Here is a 25010-nt window from a genome sequence, read left to right as displayed (position 1 = left end):
CATTCCCTTCTTTTCATGGCAGAGTAATATTCCGTTGTGTGCGCACAGGTCTTCTTTATCCATTCCTCTGTTGATGGGCGTGTAGGTTGCTTCCATTTCTTGGCTATTCATTCACCGTACTTAACACAGGACTTGTGCTGTCTGCTCCTAAAAGTGGTAGAAACATATTTTAAGGTTGAAAGAACAGGAAGGGGCCAGTGTCTCATCTCATCTCTGCGAAGGCGGTTCTGCGGCCTCAGGCGAGTCACTTCTCTTCTTGACCCCCCGTGTTCTCATCTGGAAATGGGGTCTCTGTGCCTCACTCACTGCTGGACTCCCCGGGTCCCCAGATGGGCCTGGCACATCAGAAGTTTCTGGAAAGGGTAACTGCTGCTGGACTAGTCTCTGTGGTCGTCACCTCATTTAACCCTCGAGATCACCCTGGGAGGCGAGAGCTGGGCCTCCTCCATTTCGCAGATGTAGACACTGAGGCCGGTGAGAGGTGGGCTGGCCCCAGGTGGGAGGTCGCAGCCCCGCCCGTCCCTCTGATTGTCACTCTGAGCACTGGGGTAGGGGTGACCACATGCCTGCCCCACTGCCTTAGAGCCGGAGGACCAAGGACAAGACCTCGAGGCTGGAATGACAGCGGGCCCAGGACTCCAGCAGCTTCACTCGAGCTCCCCAGGAGGCTCGGACTCCACAGCTCTCCTCCCCCGCCTCTTACATCCCTCTCCCACAGCCCCCCGATCGTGTGCATCCCCCGTTCCCCGGGTGTCCGCCTGCAACCCTGTCTGTCTGTCTGTCCCTGTCTGTCTGTGCACGTGTCTGTCACATGTGTCTGGTGTACGGTGGGGCTGGTGGGTGTCTCAGTGTCTGTCTCTCTGTGTGTCCCCCTGTTGGTCATGTATTTATCTGTGTCTGTCTCTCTCCATCCCCCTCTCTCTGTGCATTTCTACCTCTATCTCGCTCTGTCATACCTCTCCATACAGAAGTGTCTCTCTCTAGTCTCGTTCCTGTTAATCCGTGTCTCTCAGGGTCTCTCTGTGTCTCTCCGGGTCTCTCCATGTCTCTTTATGTCTCTCCAGGTCAGTCTCTCCCCCTCCCTCTGTCCCTCTCCTTCAGTGGAATATCGATCAACCCAGTTTATTATGCCTCGCTTCTTCTCAGAACATTTGCCTTTGAAATTGCAGCAGGTGGGCTGTGGCCTCAGGTGGCCCTTGGAGCTGCACAGGCCCCCTGGCCTGCTGGGGACCCAACCGGAGGGTGCAGGGCCCACCACCCCCACCCCCTATTTGTGCAGTCCCCAGTCGGCCCTCCCGACGTCTCTGTCAGCACCTGCGGCTCCTAGGCTGTGGGGACCAGATGAACAGATGCTCTACTATTTGGAGGGAGAGCCGGGCCGGGGTTCCTGCACCCCCATCTACCTGCTCTGGCCCAGTAGTGGCCCCATCTTTCCATGTCAGCTTTCCTTTGCGAGAGCTAGTCACATGTCCGTGTCTAACTTCCAGAGGGCACGAGCCGATGCCCAGTGTAGGGCAGGAATGACTCTTTCGAGACCTCATCCCCAGGCCTGCCTCCCTGTCCCTGCCCCTTTGTTCCCTTAACCCCTAAGTGGGCAGTGTGATCCGAACCTCAGTCACCCTGCCATATCCACGGGCCAACCATCACATATTCACAGGTCCTTTTCTTCAAATCCACTCGTTTGTTTGTTCGCTTTGCCAGGCAAGGAGAGGGGCCCTAATTCAGGAGTGTCTAACTGTCCCCCTGCACACGGAAGATGCTCCAAGCATGCAGGGCCACGTTGGTATATATCCAGGGCTCCCCCACAGTACCTGCACCGAAAGTCCTGATGCATAAAAGATACATGAGGCCCTGAGCTATGCTTTCCGTGGCGAGACTTGTATTAGACATGATGCAGAGTGTGGAGTGATGGAAGTGTGTGATGTGTGCGCCTGTCACATCTACAGTGAGCCCCGTGCCTTCCTAGCAGAGAGCAGGAAACAGAGGGGACACCAACATCTGAATGAGGACATGCCAGCCCCATGAGAGGCCATGAGTGGGGGGGCATGGGTGAGAGCCCAGGGCTAGGCACCTGGCTGTGCTGGTTTGAATCCTGGCTCCACCACTGGCCAAGGGTGTGACTGACAGCAAGTAAGCTAGGGACTCTGGTGTCTGGCCGGGTGCATGCATGCCAAGTCACTCAGTCATGTCCAACTCCTTTCAACCCCATGGACTGTAGCCCGCCAGGCTCCTCTGTCCATGGGCTTCTCCAGGCAAGAATACTGGAGTGGGTTGCCATGCCCTCCTCCAGGGGATCTTCCTGACCCAGGGATCAAACCCACGTCTCTTAGGTCTTCTGCATTGGCAGAGGGTTCTTTACTCCTAGCACAACCTGGGAAGCCTGTTAGGTCCCCAGAGCCCCCCAGTGGCACTGGTGCCCATCTGCCAGCTCCTCCAGCTTTGCCGAGAACTGTTTACAACCATTGGCTTCAGTTTACACAGAAGCCCAGCCACTCCTCCAATGAGACAAACGCCGAGCGTACAATCTATGTTCCCGTGCTGAGCCTAGGGCCTGACCTGAAATCACACCCTCATTGGCCTTCTCTCTATCCTGGTCCTGCTTCCCCTGTTCCTTCTGGCTTCTCCTGGGAGCACTTCCTTCATAAAATCACTTGCCCTGAAATCCTCGACTCAGGTCTGCTCCTGGAAGAATCCACCTAACGTAAGCAGGTGACTTTGCCTCTCTGAGCCTCACTTGCCTCATCTGTAAAATGGACGTGACATTCCTCACTGCTAGCATGAGGGGCCTTAGCATAGGGCCTGGCACACAGTAAGGGCTCACTAAATGAAATCTCTTCTGATTACTGTGGAACACACCGCAGTCCTGTCAGTAGGGTACTCAGGAATGAGGCATTGCCCCTCGGGCAGTCGGGGTTGGTTGTCCCAGCTCACTGGCTCAGTGACTGGGGAGAAGCAGCTTTAGAAATGTCTGTTGGGACTTCCTGGCGGTCCAGTGGTTAACTCTGTACTTCCACTGCAGGCGGCAAGGGTTCGATCCCTGCTTGGGGAACTAAGATCCTGCGTATCATGCAGCGTGGCCAAAAAAGAAATGTCTGTAGCCGCCTCTGAGTCCTGTCCCACCCACCTTTTCCCATCAGAGTTTTCGTCCTTGGCTCTCTGATTAGAACTGCTCTGCCCAACTCTCAGGCCATGGGTTGGTGCCTTGGGGGTGGTGAGTTAGGAGAGCGGGTTTGTCCTCTAACGTGGCCATTTCCTGGAGGCGTGGCCAAGGCCATGCGGGGCTCCGGGTTAGAGAGTGATGACGTTTTACGGTGAAGCCATCCGCATTCCAGGCGGCCTCAAGGGTCTCTGAGCAGAGGGCAGAGCCAATGGGCTGTCAAAAAAAAGAGTCGTGGGTGGGGGCCGCCTGGACCCCCCCCCACCCCCACCCCAGGACACCCACCTGGGTCTGAGATAACCCAACTGGCTGAGAACCCCTTGGCAAGTCATGCTGCGCCCTGCCAAGCTTGTGGCCATGGCTATAAAGAGGGACAACATGCGTGAGTAAGGGGTCAAGGCAGAGACGTGCCCTTGCCCCGAGCAGGCCAGGGTTAGCCTCTCTTCCCAGTCCAAGGGAGATGATTTGCTGTTCTGCAGGCTGGTTCAAAGAAAAGGAAAAGGAACAGGGAAGCTGGTCTCGGTCCTGTGCCCTCCAGTTCTTGGGTGGACGTCCCAGCCAGGCCATCTAGCCCACCACAACCACGATGAGGGCGGTGCTGGCCTATTGGAGGGGGTGCCCACTAAGGGCAGCATCTCACTCAACCCCCTACCCCAGGGGGAGGGACACTATTACACACACCCCACCCACCCTGTTCTGACGAGGAAAAGGCCACCCGCCTGTGAAGAGGGGAGTCAAGGTCAACCAGGGTGAGCTCTAACCACTGGACTGCTATACCCAAGTCTGTGGAATCACTGACCCACACTGGTCCCTCCAAGGCTCTGCCCCTGCCCCCTGGGGTGGGGAGACATATGGGACCCGAGGACTTTCCCCACAGCCGGGCCTGGCTTCCCCATCCCCCCAGGACATATCTCAAACCTGCAGTTGGGGTTTTCCAGCTTCCCCAGAGCTGCCTTTATTCTTATTAAGTCGGCAGCCCCCTGTGGAAGGAGGGCGTCTGATTCCTTCTGGCTCTTCCCTCCTACCCTGCCCCTCCCGCTCCCACCTTTCATCACAGGGAAAAAAAAATCCCAGGAAGATGACTAACATCAACTCAGCCTGAGTTGCCAAGACAACCTACCCTGCCCACCGCTGGCTGGCGGGAAGGGAGAGAGGCTGGAGGGGAGACCCCCCCCCCGACGCCGGCTCTCCCCCACGGCCCCCACGCTCCAGCGGGGCACCCCTGCCATGGGGCTTTCAGCCCCACTCGAAGGCCACGGCTTTCATCTGCGGGACACGGTGGTCGCGGTACATTTCATTCCTCAGGTTCCTGGTGCTGAGATAATTGAGGAGGGAGAGACGAGCCGATGGAACGAAATCCTCTCCTCTGTGGAAGGAGCTGGGTCACGCTGCTTCCTCTTGCTGCCTGCTGCCTGGCCTGTCTCAGGCGGGGATGTGCGGGCAGGATGGCACAGGGGCCAAGACGAGGGGGCCCTGGGGGTCAGACCTGCCTGAGCGCCAACCCCAGCTCCACTGTCTCTAAGCTCCGTGATGCTGGGCAACTTACTTAACTTCTCTGAGCCCCAGGACTGACCCAGACACTAGTTATAGTCTTCAGGTGTTCGTTGGGACATCAGACAAGAGATGGTGTGGACAGCCCCTCCCGGGCACGTGGCACCCAGGAAGCGGGCAGTCAGTGACAGGGGCTGGTGTGGATGCTGCCCCTCCGCCACAACCGCAGCCTCCGGAAGAGAAGGGGTTGGATGGTCACGTGGAGCCGGCTAGGTACCAGGCCCTGCTCGGGGCCCCAGGAGGAAGCGTCAGACCCTGCGTGCGCTTGGTTTGTGTAACGAGTGGGATCCCGAGAGAGCGAGAGCTACAGCCCTACCGCATTCTCTCAGCAGGGAGGGCGAGGTGGTGGAGGCCCGCCAGGCTGGTGTGACCCAAAGCCCAAGGTCTTCCCCGGAGCCCGCCTTCTGCAAGGAGCAGCCCCGCTTTGTGGCTTCAGCAGCGGCGGACACGGGGCCTGCAGCGGACAACGGCGGGGAGACTGGCGCCTCCTCCAGCCCTTGAAGAGGTCCAGTCTCCTAATGACCACCCACTCCTCCTCCGACTCTGGTTGGGCCTCTTCCAGGGCGGTGGCCAGGCTTTCTACCCACCCCACTCTGTCCTCGTAGTGACCTCAGAACCGCAATAAAAGCCCTGAGAGACACACAGAATCCAATCACCTGTCATTAGGAGTCCTCCACGTCGCCTCTAACGTAGAGGAAGGAGAAGAGTCCCGGACGGGAGGAATCAGTAAACTGATTAGCTGAATCCAATCCTCTGGGGAGGGGGAAGACGTGGTGGGGGGCTTCAGGCGGGCTGAGCAGAGGAGAAAGAGGGGCCCAGCAGCATGAGCCCACCAGCCAGGGGGGCCCAGGGAGCCCCGTGCTTTCCATGCTGGGTTAGCATCTATCGGACCCAAGAAGCTTTTGGGTGGCAAATAGGCACCCCGAGACTTCCCTGGTGTTCTGGTGCTTAACAAACTGTCTTGCGATGCAGGGGACGTGGGTTTGAGCCCTGGTTGGAGAACAAAGATCTCACATGCTGCAGAGCAACTTAGCCCGCGGGTTACAACTACCGAGCCCTCTCGCCACGACTAGAGAGTCCTTGCATCATCACAGATGATCCGTGTTCCACAACCAAGACTTGGTGCAGCCAGATAAATAATATTAAAAAAATAAAGAATAGGCATCTCCAAGAGAATCAAAACAGCAATATCAATATCTTTGTCTGAAGTGTGTGCGGGTTGCGTGGCTTACGCATTTCTAAGTTTCAGGAGCATTTTGCTGTTTAAAGCTCTAGTTCAGCCTTGTGATTCGAATTTAAAATATGAGACTGAGCACTTGATTTAGACTTGGGATTTCCGGCTGTACTCTCGGGAAGTTTGGAAACAGTGCTGGAGTTTATAGATTCCGTATATTAGATGTACAAAGGATGCACTTAATTCTGCAGTGAGGCTGGCTTCTCAGTCGGATCACTGCAGTACCTAAAGGAAAGCGGGACATATTCAATCTGTTTATGCCGTTTCAAATGCTTTAAGGAGTTTGATTAACTAGTTTTGTAAATGGGAACAAACGGTAATCAGTGGCCCTTGAAAGAGATTGTGTAGATGTGCTACATTTATAAATATAGAAATAGAAATAAAATAGCTAGATGTAGACTGACCTTAAGAAAGCACAGCATTTTTGTTTTTATTTTTATTTTTTGGCCACACCATGTGGACTGCGGGATTTTAGTTTTCCGACCAGGGCTTGCACCTGGGGGGTCTTCCCTGGTGGTCCAGTGGCTAAGACTCCACTCTCCCAACGCAGGGGACCTGAGTTCGATCCCTGGTCAGGGAACTAGATCCCACACGTTGCAACTAAGAGTTTGGGTGCCACAACTGAAGCTCCCCCGTGCCGCAAGTAAGGCCTGGTGCAGCCGAATAAATAAATACATAAAATATATATATTTTAAATGGCTTGAACCTGTGCCTTCAGCAGTGAAAACTCAGAGTCATAACCACTGAACTGCCAGGGAATTCCCAGAACAGCATTTTTTAAAATATGAAATATTCACGAATCAGATCTGAATGTTTAAAGTCAAAGGCATTGTCTGAGTCACCTTTTCTTAGAACAAAAGTCACCCAGGGAACAAAGCAATCCCAAGGCTACATTCGCGCCTCCTTTCTCAACTTCCTCCCGTGCACCCCACCTGCCATGTCCCTTCCCAAAGGTGAGCTCTGGAGGTGACAGCCTGCTTGAACTCGTGGGTTTATGGTTAACAGGATAACATCTGGCTTCAGCAGGAAACACCAGGACCTTTGAATCTGGCTTTGGTCTCTGATGGCGGGGCTGCCCGAAGCCTTTAGCTGACCCTCCCAGAGGGAAGAAGCTCCAATATGAACCAGGAAATGTTCAAGGTACTTCACCAGACAGCAAGAGCTAACACAGCTACGGTGTTATTATGACCAGGGATAGTAGCTCATGCGATCACCATAATGACCCATTTCACAGAGGAGGAGCCTGAGACACAGAGCTGTGGGGGGCAGAGCTGGGACTTGACTCCAAAGAGTCTGGTGGCAGAACCTTCACTCTTCATCAGGCTCTTCTCCTTCAGCCTCTCCCCCAACCTCCCACCTCCGTGAAGCAGACACTGTGGTCCCATTGTGCAGATCAGTCAACCGAGGCTCAGAGTCTAGAGACTGGCTCAAGGCTGCGTGGCCTGCACGGGACAGAGACTCTGCAGCTTGTGGCCCTTCCAACATCTGTGCAGCCCAAATCCAGCGGGGCAGATGATTTCCACCCACAGTCCCTGGGTGGTTCTGATATAATTACAGTCATGGCCAGTGTTTTGCAGGCAGAGCACAGGGGCTCAGAGTGCATGGAGCAGGGAGACCGGGACTGGTCTGGGCACTGGAGTGGGTGCAGGGGAAGGAGACAGTGGGGAAGGGGCAGGCCGGTTCCGGGTGGGCAGCCCCTCAGAGGTGTTTCCTGGCTTTGGACTTATTTCTGAGACCAGCTGGAGGTGACTGGGGGGTTCTGAGCTCAGTTAGACTCATGCTTGAGGGCTGTCTGTCGCGGGAGGGGAGCAGGACCAGACAGGGCGACCAGAGAGGGCACTGGAGCCTGGGTCAGTCTGATGGCTGGAAACTGAGCCAGGTAGGTGCATGGAGATGGGTTCAGAAGGCAGCCTGGATGGGTTTGAGGAGAGACTGGACGTCAAGGAGGACTTCCAGGGCCTGACCGGGCCCGGGCACCTGTGTGGACCACCCCTCTCCACACGGAGACCCTGGCCCATCGCACCAGGGCCCAAAGCCAAGGGCCTTCCGCTGGCCTGGAGGGCGACCAGAGGGACGCAGAAGCACGGCCGCAGGGCCGGCTGCAGCAAGCCGGCTGCCCTGAGGTGCCCTCACGGCGACCTGGACCGCTTAACACCCCCCAGAGGAGTCCGGGTAATTCAGTCTCTGCGTTTACTCCCACGGCGAGTGCCTCTGAATCTTTCAACTTGACTGCTGACTGTATCAAAATTCCCGTGGTAATTGGATCAGGTGCAGTATTTTCCATGACGATATTAAATCAGGCCTTCTGCCCGCGTCCAGAGCGATCCGTTTCAGAATATAAAGACACAGGAGATGGCATTACCCGAGGAATTTTTCCTCCTTTAAACTTTCTCCCCTACTCTTAATCATGGCAGCTCTTTATTTGTTGCCAAATAAATTGGGTCGTCCTCCCCTCTCCCAGTTATCAGCCAAAGGAAAGGAAAGACGCCTGGGGGTCGAAGAGGGAGGCTGGCAAGGGTGTGGGGAGGCAGAGCCCAGGTTTGCCCAGGACTGTCCCACCTCTAGGGGACCCGTGGGCCCAGGCGGAGTGGTCAATGGTGTGTGTGTGTGTGTTGCAGGGGGAAGCGGGGAGGTGTGGATAACCAACCCCTTCACTGCCCCTGGTCTCTCCATCAGGCCCCTGAGAGGGTCGCATGGTGTGAGGGTCACGTGGTGGGAGGGTTGCGTGGTGGGAGGGGGTGCTTTGCATTGGATGGGAGTCCTTGGTCGGCCAACCTTCAACGGGGGACTTTTTGCCCCCAATATTTATTAATATTTATTTATTTGGCTGCATCAGATCTTAGTTGTGGCACACAGGATCTTTATCACGGCATGTAAGATCTCGTTACCTGACTGGTGATCGAACCCGGGCCCCCTGCGTTGGGAGCACAGAGTCGTAGCCACTGAACCACCACGGAAGTCCCAAGGTGGGACCTTCTGCTGATCTGTAACCTCCATGGGAGAAAGCTCCAGGTCACAGCAACACTCAGAGCTGGGAGTTGGAAGCGCAGAGGCATCTAGTTTTTTGGAAATAAAAAAGATGGGGGTGGGAACTATTAAGGTCACACCAGGGGTTGAAGAGGCCACATCAAAATGGCTGTGGTTCCCTGGAGAGGGAAATGGCAACCGACTCCAGTCTTCTTGCCCGGAAAATCCCATGGACAGAAGAGCCTGGCAGGCTACATACAGTCCGTGGGGTCGCAAAGAGTCGGACACGACTGACCACACACACACAGTCAAAAATAAAATTTTTTTTTTAATGGCTGTTGTTTGGAACAAGACAAAGATGGTGGTCGCATGACCATGTGTCTGCAGTATTTGTTACCAGATCGTGTGCTTTAAAACGGTTACTTTTGGGACTTCCCTGGTGGTCCAGTGGTTAAGACTCCGCTCTCCCAGTGCAGGGGGCCCAGGTTCCATCCCTGGCCAGGGAACTAGATCCCACATGCCAAGAGTTCAGATGCTGCAACATTAAGATGCTGCGTGCCACAACTAAGATCCAATTCAGCCAGATAATAATTTTTTTTAAATGGTTACCTTTATGTTACATCGGAGAAGGCAATGGCACCCCACTCCAGTACTCTTGCCTGGAAAATCCCATGAATGGAGGAGCCTGGTAGGCTGCAGTCCATGGGTCGCTAAGAGTCGGACACGACTGAGCAACTTCACTTTGACTTTTCACTTTCATGCATTGGAGAAGGACATGGCAACCCACTCCAGTGTTCGTGCCTGGAGAATCCCAGGGATGGCGGAGCCTGGTGGGCTGCTGTCTGTGGGGTCGCACAGAGTCGGACACGACTGAAGCGACTTAGTAGTAGTAGTAGTAGTAGTTTATGTTACATGAGTTCCATGTTCATTCAAAACAGTGGCTCCACCAAATGCCATGTTACCTGCCACTGACTTGTTTCAGTTATTCGACCAGTACTGACTGAGCTTCTGTTCTGTGCCAGACACTGGTGTAGGCTCTGGGGATGTAACATGGAGCAAAACACATGTGCTGCCCTTGGAGAGCTAGCATCTGGTGGGGTGCAGGGGAGACAGAGGACAACAGAGGGGAAGGCCCAGGCACAGTGGGGCCCATCGGGACCTCAGCTTTTACTGTCAGCAAGCTGGGAGCTTTGGGAGAGTTTTGAGCAAAGGAGAGTTTTAACCTGACAACTGATCCCTCTGGCTATTGAATACAGGATGGACTAGAGGGGCCAGGGACCAGCCTAAGGACCCCAGATGGGAGGCCAATGCAGTCATCTAGGTAAGAGTCAGTGGTGAAAATACAAACAAAAGCCACAGTGAGATCCAGAACATAGCCACCAGAATGGCTAAAATTAAAGACAGATATCACCAAGTGTTGACACACACCTGGAGCAACTGGAACTCTTACACATTGTTGTGGGCGTGTGAAATGTCACTGCCAATTTGAAGACGTGCTTTATATTTTCTGGTAAAATTAAATATACCTCTACCTACCCTACAACCCAACAATTCCACTCACAGCCATATACCCAAGAGAAATGAGGGCTTATATTCCCAAAAAGATACGTACCAGTAGCTTTCTTAGCAATTGCCTCAAATTAGAAATAGCTTAAATGTCCATCCACAGGAGAATGAAAGAAACAAGTGTGTATCCACAACAATGAAATATTTCACAGCAATGAAAAAGGAGGAGCCCCGGATATACTCAGTGACATGGATGCATCTCCTCTACCCTAATGTCAAACAATTAGAAAAGAGACATTGCTGCTGCTGCTGCTGCTGCTGCTAAGTCGCTTCAGTCGTGTCTGACTCTGTGCAACCCCATAGACGGCAGCCCACCAGGCTCCATCCCTGGGGTACTTCAGGCAAGAACACTGGAGTGGGTTGCCGTTTCCTTCTCCAATGCATGAAAGTGAAAAGTGAAAGTGAAGTCGTTCAGTCGTGTCCGACTCTTAGCGACCCCATGGACTGCAGCCCATGGGATTTTCCGTCCATGGGATTTTCCAGGCAAGAGTACTGGAGTGGGGTGCCATTGCCTTCTCCGAGAAAAAGACACTAAAGAGTACATATTAATATTATACAGTTGCATTTTTCTGAAGTTTTAGAACCTGTGGAGTGACCTGGAGTGACTTAGAGTCACAGAGGTGTAGCTCCCTTTGGAAAGGTGACAGTGACAAGGAGGGAGCCGGAGGGGACTTTCCCCAGCGACCCATGTTCTTGGTCTTGATCCTGGTGGTGTTTTTACAACGAGTGTGCTTAGTCACTCAGTTGTAGCTGACTCTTCTCAACCCTTTGGAAGGCAGCCTGCCAGGATCCTCTGTCCATGGGATTTTTCAGACAAGATACTGGAGTGAGTTGCCATTTCCTTCTCCAGGGATCTTTCTGACCCAGGGATCCAACCTGAATCTCCTGTGTCTCCTGCACTGCAGGTGAATTTCTTACCCACTGAGCCATTGGGGAAACCCCTTTATAGGTACATACCTATGGAGAAGGAAATGGCAACCCACTCCAGTATTCTTGCCTGGAGAATCCCATGGACAGAGGAGCCTGGTGGGCTACAATCCATGGGGTCGCAAAGAGTTGGACACGACTGAGTGACTAACACACACCCATGGAAAAATTCATCAAGCTAGCGGACAGCTGACTCATTGGAAAAGTCCCTGATGCTGGGAAAGATTAAGGGCAGAAGGAGAAGAGGGCGTCAGAGCATAAAATGGCTGGATGGCATCACCAATGCAATGGACATGAACGTGGGCAAACTCCGGGCGATGATGGGGGACAGGGAGGCCTGGTGTGCTGCAGTCCATGAGGTTGCAGAGTCGGACACGACTGAGCGACTGAACAACAACTTGTACTTGTTGGTACATCTCACTGAATGTGAAATATACCTTGGGGGGAAAAACAACTGTCATAGGACGAAAGAGAAAGAATCCAGGCTCCAGCCAGGTATCAGGGTGATAGGTGTGCCGACGGAGGCAAAGGGCCTGTAGAAACTCACTCCCCGTCTGCGAGCTCGCCGCTTCCAGGCCCTCACACCTCGTGATGCCAGCTGCCGCCTGCCCTTCCCCACAGACCCCGCCCCTTACTCTGGGTGGAGGCACCTCAGCTGGGCCGATGGGCACTGAAGGGGGCAGGTGGCCTGAGGAAACGCATATTTATCTGGGAGACTCAGCCCGTTTGTCTGATGGGGGAGGGGCTGGTGGTGAGCACCAAGGGACCAGATTCCTGATTATAACTTCATCACGGGCGCTGGCTATTCGGGAGGCGCTGATATTTATGGAATAAATACGACGCGATTTATGACTGTATCTCCCTCTGATGTCCCATCTGATATGCAATTCAATTTCTTTTATTGTCTTTGGGCTCTTGCCATGGAGGAGAATGCATAAATAAATAAATATATGGGCAAATGGCAGCCGGCAGGCTGGGCCGGGTCTGCCAGCCCGCCGTCTCCAGTCCCATATTAGGCCCATCGATCACGGGTTATGAAGCCCAAGCTTGTCCCCCGGCTGGGATGGGGAGCAGACGTGCCGGTCACTCCTAGTTATTTAGGGGCCCCCACTGGCAGGCTGCCCTGCCTGCCCTCTACCTGCCAGAGGGCCCATGCAGCCCTGCTCAGGACCCAAGGCAGTGCCAGTTGCTTGCAGGGACCACCATCCCACCCCCAGGCCCAGGTGTCCCAGCTCTGCCGTGGTGGAGAACACCAAAGACTGCAGACATGTGCTCCTTGCCTGCTCGCCCGTGGGGAGCCCACGCCAAGTGCCAGGCCATGCTTCTGCTGTGGAGTCAAACCACATCTTGAAAACCAAGCAGGGGGCAGCTCTGAGCCTTGGGGGCTAGGGTAAGCCCCCCTGCCTGATCCTTGCCTCCCCATCTGAGGAAAGGGCAGCAGCCTTCATCCCCTGGGGCAGCGTCCAAGACACGGAAGGCTGGCACACGCTGTGTGCACTGGGCTGGGTGTTCATATAGGTGCTGTCCGGGCACCGGCGGCTCGAGGGGCCTTGGGAGCGGGCAGACCTCAACCCTGCCCTCAGCCAGCCCTGCTCTGGGGCTGACAGAGGGCTCTGTGGCCGGGCCCTGGCCCTTTGCTGAGGACACAGTTTGGAGAGGCCTGAGGCAGGCTTCAAGGCTGCCTTCTGCGGCTGTCTGTGGCTCCGTCTCATGCGGACTCCCACACCCCGCGATCTCAGGAGCCTGCAGCGAGCGCCCCTCCCTGGGCCCCTCGGGGACAGTCCTCTAGAGGCCTGAGGCTGTGTGCCCCCTCCGTCTGTGTCTTCCCAGCCTGGCCAGGCCACAGGCTCTATGACCACCCCGCCCGAATCCTCAGGCTCCGGGGCACATCCCTCCTCCACCTTCCCCCTCCCTCTCCCCCCAACCTCCTCCTTCCCCCCACCCTCTCCCCTCTCCCCTCTCCCCATCGGTTCTAGTCTCTCTTCTTCCTCCAGCTCCCATGGGGCCTGCCGGCTGGACCCCTCGTCTCACGGCTCCACAGCCTTCAGCTGGGCTGTGCTCACCCCCAGCTCCGGTCCTGCCATGCATCACACATGCCACAGTTACACACACACACACAAAGACACACAGGTGCCCATAGCCCACACCCATATGCAAAACACACACACCCATGCATGCATGCACACACATGCACACGTGTGCCCATGCCCCACATTGATCATACACACACACACATCCCCCATGCATGCATGTGCACACACAGCCATGTGTGCCCGTACCTCACATTGATCGCATGCATACATGCCACATGCTCACATAGCACTCACAGCTCATGCATGCACACACGCGTGTGCACGTGCGCTTGTGCGCGCGCGCACACATATCCAGATGAAAGCCTGACAGCTCCCGCACATCCCTGACACAGCAGTGTGGGAAAGAAAAGCAATTGCAAAGAGGATCTCCACTGAAGAGAGAAATTTCCCTGCTGGGGGCAGGACAGACAATTGACCTCAGTTGGGAAGGAAGAGGTGGGGGTGGTGAGGGTGTGCCAGCGGCAGGAACAGCGTGTGTGCAAGTGCTCTGTGACCCAGGCAGAGCACCTCGGATGCTCTTGGAGGGAGTTCTAACCTGACATGGATGCTGCGGGCTTTCCTTTGGGTGGTTTGTCTTGGAAATTGGGGGACGTGGGGGAAGGGCAGGGCGGAGAGGCTGCTAGAGAGTCTGAGAGACCTGAGTTCAAACCCCACCTGACCACCACCCCGCTCCCCCCTCGCCAAATAACTCTGGGTGAGTCACTTTGCTCCCTGAGCCTCAGTCTTCCCATCTGAAGCATGGGTCGATATTGCTTCCTAGTAGGATCCCGTGAGGAGGAGCCTGATTGATATGATGAGGGTGAGGGTTCACCCCTCCAAGGCTGCAGCATATGGGGGCCTCTAACCCCCCAGCCCCCACGGCTACCACTGCCTGTGGGACCACACTCTGCCCTCCCCTCTGTCCTCCAGGTGCCCCCCAACGGCCCACACCCTCCTAGGGGAGGCACAGACTTGGCAACCTCACCGCTTTATTTTCTAGATGTTCCTACTCCCACCTTGGCCTTGGATTGGCCCCAGCAGGTGGCATAAATTTTCCACAGCCCGTGAGGGAGCCCCATTAAACCAGCACAGGGGATGCTAATGGCCCCACCTGGTCCCAGGCCGAGAATCCCAGCCTCTCCCTGACATTTGTAAAGTTCACATTTTCAAAACAGAGTCACGTGAAGGGCAAGGTGTGCTTGTAGATCACGTTCCTGTCGTGGGTCATGGGCTGGGGAGCTCCCTTCCTGCCCTCGGCCTTCACCCACATTCACCAGCAGCCTCGCCCCCAAACCAGAACCTGGGCCTCGCTGCCAGATTACTTTATCCCTCTCTCCTTCCCTCCCTTCCATCTACTTCCATACACTCACTCATTCACCCCATATATTCAAGGGCCACCGAGCGGACACCCTGCCTGGGGTGCACGTCAAGGACAGAGCAGGCAGCCACAGGACCCTCGTCCTCTGGGGCCAGCAGCCCAGTGGGAAAGAGGAACACGAAACGATGATGGGTTAGAAGGGCCATGAGGTCAGGGCTGGAGCGTCCTGAGAAAGCGACATCATCTCGAAGTCTGAGGCCCAGAGTGGGAGCAAGAGTTGGGCTGCTGAGAGGAGGCAGAGACACCAGCAGGTGCCAAGGTTCCTGGGGTTGGAAGGGACCCGGCAAGTCTGAGGGTCTGGAAGGTGCTGGACAATGATGCAGGGGTTCTGGGGTCTCAGGATCTGAGTTCTCAGAGGCTGCCTTGACCCAAAAGGAATGTGAGCTCCTGCAGAGGCATGCAGATCTGGGGGACAGACAGGGGTCTGACTCAGGTCTGGGGGTCCCATCCTGTTCCCAGCGGTGCTCACAACACTGATGAAGAGTCCCTGGGGGAGCTGGAGGCTTATCTGTGCCTTCCCCTCCCTGGCTGGGTTCTGGCGCTGACTTATAATCGCTGTTCCCTTGTCCTCAGCTGAAAGAAAATTGCGGAAATGCAATTACTGTTTAAGCTGCGGCGGGGACTGCTGGCAGGGATCAGTGTCTGCATATAACCGGTCACTCCGCTGAGGACGCTGTGCCCTCATCTGCTGCTCTGTGTCCCATGGATTCATCCCACCAGTGTCCCCGCTGGGCAGCGGAAGGGGTGGGGAGCACAGATGCCCACCCTCAGGAAGCTCCCAGTCTGCTGGGAGAGGAAGACCACAGAAAGACAAGCAAGGACGAGTCGTGTGTCGGTTGTGGTGAGGGTTAGGGAGGAAAACACCGCCCCGTGCAGGAGCAGGAAACTCAGGGGAAGGCCAAGAGGACGGTCTGGGTCGGATCTCCATGTGGGGACCCTGGGGAAGGGAGGGACGCGGAATCTGGGGGAACAGTGCTCTAGGCATAAGGCACAGCATGTGCAAAAGCCTTGAGGCAGGAATGTGCTCCGTGTGTGTGGGAAGGAGACCCGTGTGGCTGGAGCTGAGCGGCCAAAGGGAGAGGGTGGCAGGTGCAGTGGGCGAAATGGGGAGGGGGCCCCCAGATTGTGCTCCTAGTGGGAGGGTAGGGGCCCTAGAACTGGGGGCAGAGGCCGTGTGAGGAGAACCAGGGAGAGGTGCTAGCCTCCCACGCGCACGCACGCATCCAGCACAGTCGTCACCTTTATCATTGTCTTCTCCATCATCACCACCATTGTCACCGTCGCCATCTTCATCACCACCATCAGGATTCACTCATCCGTTCATTCACCATCCTCCCATCCATCCATTCAGATGCTCTCATTCTGCACGTACTTTTCATTCACTTACCATCCCTTCATCATGCATCATCCTTCATTCATTCACTAGGCATTCTGCAAGCACCCACTTTGCTGCCTCCCCAGGGGATGAGTCACACCCCTCCTGCCTACCCTCCAGGGGCCCCTAGTCTGGCAGGGGTCGGGTGGGTGTGGCAGACAACTAAGAAAGCCCACAGAAGAGCAGCTGGGCTGTATGATCCACCTACAGTTTGGGCCCTACATCCCGGTATTCCTGGCTGACCTGTCTCTGGTCACTTCAGCTGTGCGTGGGCAGTGTCTGGCACAGCAGAGATGTGACTGAGTGGGCTCGGCCACGGAGTCTCCCCAGGGAGTGCCAGGCCCAAGGATTACTGCAGTGGACCCTTAGTATCCAGAGGAAGAGGGAGGGGACCTAGAAGGGGCCAGAGGCTGGGTCTAGGGCTGGAGCCTCTTACTGGGGGGGAAGGGGAGTGACTGGCCCCTTAGGAGAAGTCAGAGAAGAGAGGCTGCTCTCTGGCAGCCCCCACGTGGAGTCCAGGTCTTCAGCAGGACATGTGAGGCTGGCCCTTGCCCACCCCACCAGCTTGCCCTTTGTGCCACCCCCAACCCGTCTCTTCCCAAACTCCTGTCTCCAGCCACTCTGGATTCCCTTCAGTTCCTCAGTTTTGCCTGTAAGCCTTATACATGCTGTTTCCCTCTCTTGGTATGTTCATTTCCATCCCCTTTACTGGCGGTCTCCTCCTCTCTGGGTCTTAGCTGAGACCTCACCTCCTCCAGGAAGCCTTCCCTGACTTCTCCAGACCAGGGTAGGCACCTTCTCTTTATTCTCACTTCCCCAGAGCTTACTCTGATCACTCTGTGTTGTCATCACCAGTCTATTACTGGGGCCTGCCAAGTGCAGAGACAATTTCACTAATGCATCATTCTGTCCCCTGTGTCCAGCCTGGGCCCTGGCATGTGGACTCAGTAATTGTCCAGCCAGTGAATGGATGATGAGTGGACAGCCAGTTATACCTCCTTTGCAATCCAGCCTCTGGTTCCTGTACCACCCAGAAGAGGGGGGCAACATTTACCCATCTGGGCCCCCTGGATTTGAAGGGCTATCCAGGGTTGACTCAACCCTAGACCCAGGCCCTGCTCAGGCTGGGGACAGAGAGGGGTTGAGACAGTTGCTGCACTGAGGGGTGACATGCCTCGAGGCCAAACATGTCCCTGGGCCTGTCTGAGCTTGTTAACTCCAGGGAGAAGATGTTCACTGAGGGTGACAGCTGAGGGGCCCCTGTCAGCTCCCATCAGCATGAGCCCTCCCTCTCCGCCCTGCCCCCGTTCCCATCTTTCAGGTCTGCGCTGTGCTGTCACCTCTTCCAAGAAGCCTCCCCTGATTGCCCAAACTAAACTTACTTCCTTGTCCTGGCCCCTTGTCTATTTCCTTCGTGGCTTTTACCATGATGTCACTACCTAATTTATCAATTTGTTTCTCGGGTCACTGTCTGTCTCCCTAATTGTCTAGGAAACCACGTGAGATTGTGAAATACCCACTGCCTGTACCATGGCAACTCCAGTGGCTGGCACAAGTGCAGTCTAAAGGGGTGAATGAATGAATGAGATGAGAGTGAAGTGGAAAGCGCATTGGCTCTGGGACCAGGCATATAGGGCTTGAATCCAGGCTCTGGGGTGGACCAGTGGGGTGGTCTTGAGCAAGGACCTGCCTCTGGCTGAGCCTTGGCCTGCCTCCTGGTCTGAACTTACCTGCAGCTGGTGTGCTCAGCCCAGCTGGGCCTGGCTCCCAGAACGCCTCTGCGATGGCCACCTTGTCCTTGCTCAGAGGTGCAGGATGGTCACTGAGAGGGGCGGAGAATGATCACAGTGTAGACAGATGGGCTTGGGCCTGACAGCAGGGTCCTAGGGAGCCGGTGTAGCCCTCCAGACCCCCACTTTTGACCTCCTGCTTGTCTGCCTGTCTGCTGAGCAAGTGAAATCTACCCACTTGACAGAAAGGAAGACTGAGGCCCATACATGCAGACAGAGAGCACAGACTTAACTGCCTTGGATCCAGACAGTGCATCATGAAAAATCACCTAGACCAATGCTTTTGCTGTCCCAATGGGGAAAACGAGATGCCCCAGAGGGACAGTGCCCACTCAAGGCACCACGATGACTCTGGGCCAGCCCCGGCTCCTTCTGAGGCTGGGGGCTGGGGCTGCTCCTCCTCTACTAGTGCCCTCCCCCCCCCGCCCCCCCGCCCGACTCCAACAAGGCTATGGAGCTGTCAGGCCAGATCAGCAAGGTCCTGGCTCCATCTCCCCAGATTTAATTAACAGGCCTTTCAACTCTGTCCTGAAGGAATCTGCTCTCTTCTGTCTTCTTAATTAACATTCATTAAGCAAATCAGAACAGGGCTTTTCTCCTCCTCTCTTTGCCTGGAAGGTTTTAACCCTTGGTAGGTTGACTGTCTGTACCTCTGCTTGCAGCTCCAAGCGGGAGGTCAGGCCTCTGCAGGGGTTCCCCAGGTCCCCAGGATAGGCAGAGCCCCCCACCCACCCACCCCCATCAGCCACACCCAGGCAGCAGGGCCACCTCCCACAATACCTCCATGCCGCCGATTCTTGAAGGAAACTAACATGGGTTCTGCTGCTCAAGAGGCTTCCCAGGCTCCCTGCCATCGTCCCAAGACGATGAGTTAGGACACTGGGCAGGTTGTGGGCCCTCAGCTCCAGGCTGCAGGAAAACTGAGGCCATGTGCACCCGTGGCTTCTGTGGCCCCACAAAGACCTGGGCTTCAAGTCATGTGTGTGCGCAGACAGGGCACAGGCCGCAGGGCACAGATCCTTTTGCTGGGATCATGGCAGGTCCTGCGTGGAGCTGACCTTCAGACTAGTCTCTCCCTCTCCTTTCACTTTTTTTTTTTTTTAATTTTTGGCCATCCTGCTCAGCTTGTGGGGTTTTAGTTCCCCAACCAGGGATCAAACCCATGTCCCCTGCAGGGGAAGCATGGAGTCCTAACCACTGGACCACCAGGGAGGTCCCACTCAGCGCTTTCCCTTGATGGAGGGTTGGCGGCATGCATCTTTGGTTGCCCTTTTGTGGTTCCTAATGGCGACTCCCACGGTCTCCTGGCTCACTTCCTGAAGCTGCACAAGTGTTTGTTGTCCCTTTATCATGCAGATGTGAGGAGTTATCCTGAGATTTTGTGGGTGCACAGACACCCCATGTTTGGAGGCCACATTCCTAGATGGCTTCCTGGCATCTGGGAACCCCAGCCCCTCCTTGACTCCCATCCTGGGAGGAGCTGACCCCAGGGATGGGAAAGGCCTGGGAGAACGTCCTCAGTGAACCACGTGCCCTCTCTGGGCCTCAGTTTCCCCATATGTGTAACCAGTGCCCTTGGGGCCCAGTGACTTTATTCTGGTCCATGGTCCACCGTCTGTGCAGGACAGCAGAGTTGGCCTTGGCCGCCAGGGGGCGAAAGGAGCCGGTCCTGTAATGTGGCCAATGTCGCCACCTGGTGGTGGGTCGGAGGGAACAGGACCAGCCAGACTGGGAGCGCTGGGAGGAGACCTCGTTCAGGCGGGACAGAGGTGGCTATCCAAGGCAGGATGGTCCACTGGAGAGCTGCTTCCAGGAGCCGGGTAAGGCCAGGGAGCACCCAGCTGATGCCTCTTAAAGGAGCCATCATCTCAAACCCGGCTCCTGTAGGATAATCCTTTGCCAGCCATGTGGTTCCTGCTCAGTCCCCAAACATTCCCTGAACTGTGTGTTCACACAACGGGGACACAGGGTGAGGTACCCAAGGTCCCTGCCCCCCACAAACACACAGCCCTCAGCAGCCGCAGAACCTCTTCAGGACAAAGCCCCAGTTCATCACCATGGTGTCCAGCATCCCACTTAATCCGGCCTCTGCACCCTGCTCCAGTCTTAGCCCCCAGGACTAGCACCCCACCTGGAGCTGCAAACACACATCAGGCTTCCCTAGCCATTCAGACCTTTGACCCTTTGCACACGCTGTGCCTGAGATGCCCTTTCCCCCGTTCATCCATTACCATGTAGTTTGCTTATCACGTCTTCTGGGAAACACCCTCTAGGTCCAGGCAGAACCATCTACCCTGCCCTCCTTACATCCCAAATCCCCCACGCACAGCCTTCTCTTACATCCTATCACCCTCTTCATGGACATCAGTGGCTATGCTGTCTACTTCTGCTTTATTGACTACGCCAAAGCCTGTGACTGTGTGGATCACAGCAAACTGTGGAAAATTCTTCAAGAGATGGAAATACCAGACTACCTGGCCTGCCTCCTGAGAAATCTGTATGCAGGTCAAGAAGCAACAGTTAGAACTGGACATGGAATAACAGACTGGTTCCAAATCGGGAAAGGAGAACGTCAAGGCTGTATATTGTCATCCTGCTTATTTAACTTATATGCAGAGTACATCATGCAAAAATGCTGGGCTGGATGAAGGACAAGCTGGAATCAAGACTGCTGGGAGGAATATCAATAACCTCAGATATGCAGATGACACCATCCTTATGGCAGAAAGCGAAGAATTAAAAAGTCTCTTGATGAAAGCAAAAGAGGAGTGTGAAAAAGTTGGCTTAAAACTCAACATTCAGAAAACTAAGATCGTGGCATCCAGTCGAATCACTTCATGGCAAATAGATGGGGAAACAATGGAAGCAGTGACAGACTTTATTTTCTTGGGCTCCAAAACCACTGCAGATGGTGACTGCAGCCATGAAATTAAAAGATGCTTGCTCCTTGGAAGACAAGCTATGACCAACCTAGACAGCATGTTCAAAAGCAGAGACATTACTTCGCCAATAAAGGTCCATCTAGTCAAGGCTATGGTTTTTCCAGTGGTCATGTATGGATGTGAGAGTTGGACTATAAAGAAAGCTGAGCACCGAAGAATTGATGCTTTTGAACTGTGATGTTGGAGAAGACTTGAGAGTCCCTTGGACTGCAAAGAGATCCAACCAGTCCATCCTAAAGGAAATCAGTCCTGAATATTCTTTGGAAGGACTGATGTTGAAGCCGAAACTCCAATACTTTGGCCACCTGACTCATTGGAAAAGACCCTGATGCTGGGAAAGATTGAAGGCGGGAGGAGAAGGGGACGATAGAAGATGAGATGGTTGGATGGCATCATCGACTCATTATGGACCTGAGTTTGAGTAAGCTCCAGGAGTTGGTGATGAACAGGGAGGCCTGGTGTGCTGCAGTCCATGGGGTCATAGAGTCAGACAAGACTAAGCAACTGAATTGAACTGAACTGAATGGATCCTCCTCCCACTTCTACCTTCCCAGTCTCAAGCAAGAACATCTGATAGTCCTGAGCATGTTTAGAAATTTATTCCTATTTTCTTTAGAGTTTTTCTGGGAAAGGCTACTAAGTTTTATCAAGTGTTTTCTCTAGCATGTATTTATATGAGCATATGGCTTTCTCTCTTGGTTTACTAATTTTAATGAATGGAGAATATAAGAGGACATCTCCTGGGGGTGGGGGAAGGGAAGGCTTCTCTCTCAAGTGATGTTTGCGGATGAGACACAAATCCTTGGTCACAAATATCAGGTTAGAACCTCTGCTTTAAGAGCAGAGAAAAGCCAGCAGCAAAAGCAATTTTTAGAGTTAATGGAACCGTGCAGACGTAAGGAACCATTGTAGGATCCTGCCTAGGGTGACTTCACTGCTGGGAGGAAACATGCAATGGGAAAGACCGGATTTTTAAAAACCCGCATGTCCCCTTTTATCTCAGGACTTGAAAGGCACTGGGGAGAGGTTTCCACGTCAGCAGCCATTGAAACCTCACAACCGCGGTAATGAGCCTGTATCACCACCCATCCCATTTTACAGATGAGGACACTGAGGCTCAGAGAGCCAAGGTTCTCCCAGCAGAGCCAGGGCAAGGCAGCCGCGGGGCTGAGTCCCCAGCCGGGCACTCCCGGGCACGTCCACCAGGTGGGAGTGAGCGCCCAGGGACGGAGCGGTCGGGAGGTGGGGTGCTGCCCGCCGTCCGTCCCTCCCTCCCGCAGTGGGGCCCGCCCGCCGAGGGGAGGCGCGGTCCGCGCCCACCGGAGGAGCCGGACACGAGGCGGGCGCGCAGAGCCGGGCGCGCACGGCTGAGCGCAGGGTCGTCGGGGGGCCCCCGACCATGGGCACGGCGGCGGCGCTCCTGCTGAGCCTGGCGCTCCTGGCGCCGCGCGCGACTGGAGCGGGCATGGGCGCGTGTTACGACGGCGCGGGGCGCCCGCAGCGCTGCCTGCCGGTGTTCGAGAACGCGGCGTTCGGCCGGCTCGCCGAGGCCTCGCACACGTGCGGCCGCCCGCCCGAGGACTTCTGCCCGCACGTGGGTGCCCAGGGCGCGGGGGCGCCGTGCCAGCGCTGCGATGCCGCCGACCCCGCACGCCATCACAACGCCTCCTACCTCACCGACTTCCACAGCCAGGACGACAGCACGTGGTGGCAGAGCCCGTCCATGGCCTTCGGAGTGCAGTACCCCACCTCGGTCAACATCACCCTCAACCTTGGTAAGCGCGCTCCGGAAGGGAAGCGGGGGCGGGGGGGAGGGGGCGGCACTACCGCCCCCTTGTCCCCTTTCCCACCATCGCGGGCTACAGGTCCCCTGGGTTAGCTATAGGATCCAGATGGGGGGCAGGGGGCGTTGCTCAGGAATGGGACAGCGAGTCCTGGCCTGCTGCAGTCCATGGGGTCTCAAAGAGTCCGCTGCTACTAGGCGACTGAACAACCACCACAGCAGGAATGGGACCTATGTCCGGAGCTATCTGAAAGGATAAACTGATGGGTGTCCCTTGGGTCTGGGAGGGGTGGGAAGCCTCCTGGGAGCCCTTTACAGAGCAGTGGATTTGGGTGCCAGAGCCGTGCCAAGATTGTCCATCCTAGACCCAGAGCTGTTCTGGGTGAGGAGGGGGGTGACCCACCTGGGGTCAGCTGGTCGGCTATCTGGGGCCTAGGCTCCTCGTCCTGGCTTAACGGGTGCCTTCCGGGGTTCAGTGAACCCCTGAGGTTGTGTGCCGTCCCTGGGGGTGTTCTCGGGGATGGAGCCAGCCTGTTCATCCCAGGGAGGGTTATCTTCAAGGCAGGAGCCAAGTTGCACCGGGCTGCCGGGTAACTGGACCAGATGGCCTGGCCCCTCTGCTGTGTCCAAGCCTCCCTCCACCCAACCCCAGGCCAGGGCGCAGGAGCCCTCGTGTGTGTTCACTAGTGGCCAACTCTGCGACCGCATGGACTGTAGCCTGCCTGGCTCCTCTGTTTGTGGGATTTTCCAGGCAAGAATACTGGAGTGGGGTTGCCATTTCCTACTCCAGGGCACCTTCCCGACCCAGGGATCGAACCCATGTCTCTTGGGTCTCTTGCATTAGCAGGCGGAGTCCTTACCACTGCAGTGTCTGGGAAGCCCCTTAGGTCCCTGGCAATCAGAATCCAGAGTCTGGACCCAGCCCTTCACTCCTGGCACTGCCCCCATTGCAGGGAATGGAAATAAAACATGCCCTCCTGGCCTCCCACCCCCTCCAGACCCCTCTCAGGGAGGGAGTGTTTCAAACTGTCCCTACTCCCTTATCTGTGGGTTCAAAATCTCCCAAAGCTTTGAGAACTCAGAGTATTTTTATACACTCATTTTGGCTGCTCGACCTGCCCTGAGGCTATTTATAGACCTTCTTGATCCTAGAGTGAATAGTCATACGTTTGGTTACTGAGATGTTATTTGAATATGGCTGTTGGCCCCAGACCCAGCTGGGGGTGTTAACACAGTCCATGGTAAAAGGACTGTATCATCTCTCCAAACTCTGGAAAGTTCTGAATTCTACACTACATCCAGAGCCTGGATAAAGAATTACGGGAATGTATCCCTATTTTTCAGATGAGAAAATTGAGGTTCAGAGAGGTTAAGTCTTTGGCCCAAAGACACAGAGCTGCTCAGTGTTACCGGCCTCTGTGTACATCCAAGAGCCGAGCATAAACTCCTTGACATGAGTTCCACCCACCTGTGGAGTCTGTTCTTCCCAGCTCTGGGTGACAGTGCCTTGGGGAGGGCTGGGAGATGGGACTGAAGTGGTGGGTGGGGGAACCCTGAGCCTTCTCAGAAGAGCAGGCTGGTGCTGACTGCCACCCCAAGAAGCTCAGTTGCTCTGGGGTCTTGACGGGCCTTGACACCTCCCATTGACCTGCCAGGCCTGCCAGGTGGGGCTTGTCGATGGAATGGGACAGCTGGGATGGGGCAGGGTCTCTATCCAGGAGGGCGACAGGAAGCCAGTGTGGGGAGAGAGGCTGGGGGAACTGGCTGGACTGGCCTGGCAGGACCCCAAGGCCACAGGAGAAGGAATCTGGGACTGGGTGGAGGCTGTGGGAGACACTGTGTTCCGTGACAGAGGGTGTGGGGTTGGCTGATGTGGGGCTTGTGTGGGTGGAGCCCAGGGCAGGCACAGATGAGGCGGCAGGGGCGGGGAGCATCGGTGAGTTTCATCTGGGGCACTTCCTGTTTATTCTCGCTGTGTGCAGGGCCCTGTGTGGGGCGCGCGCACACGCACACACACATAGACACACCATACACATGTGCACACATGGTCACACACGCTGCATGCACGTGCACACACACACCACACACACATGCAATACACACCCCGCACATATGCACTTACCACACACACACACACACGCACACATATACACCATGCACCACACACACCACGTACCACACACACACACACACACGCACACCATTGTTCTTCCCATGTATTCTCGGTGTGTGCCGGGCCCTGTGTGGGGCACACACACACAGACACAC

General features: G+C 55.6%; 1 protein-coding gene across 2 annotated transcripts in view; it reads left to right on the top strand.

The window, feature by feature from the left end:
* The first annotated feature begins 22279 nt into the window (after positions 1-22279).
* The window catches only part of LAMC3 (laminin subunit gamma 3), a 67634-nt gene continuing 64903 nt past the window's right edge, over positions 22280-25010 (top strand). The window contains exon 1 of one of the 2 annotated variants that reach the window (XM_086324510.1): positions 22280-22734. In XM_086324510.1, coding sequence (XP_086180636.1) covers positions 22359-22734 — 376 coding nt within the window. In that variant the 5' untranslated portion in view covers positions 22280-22358. The remainder of the gene's footprint in view (positions 22735-25010) is intronic. The other variant, XM_086324509.1, reaches the window with a different exon arrangement.

This window comes from Bos grunniens, chromosome 11 (assembly GCF_055505025.1).
Source record: "Bos grunniens cultivar Pamir isolate PY7600 chromosome 11, Bosgru_T2T1.0, whole genome shotgun sequence".
Taxonomy (NCBI): domain Eukaryota; kingdom Metazoa; phylum Chordata; class Mammalia; order Artiodactyla; family Bovidae; genus Bos; species Bos grunniens.
Note: the sequence above shows the minus strand (reverse complement) of the source record. Positions and strands in the feature narration are given on the sequence as shown.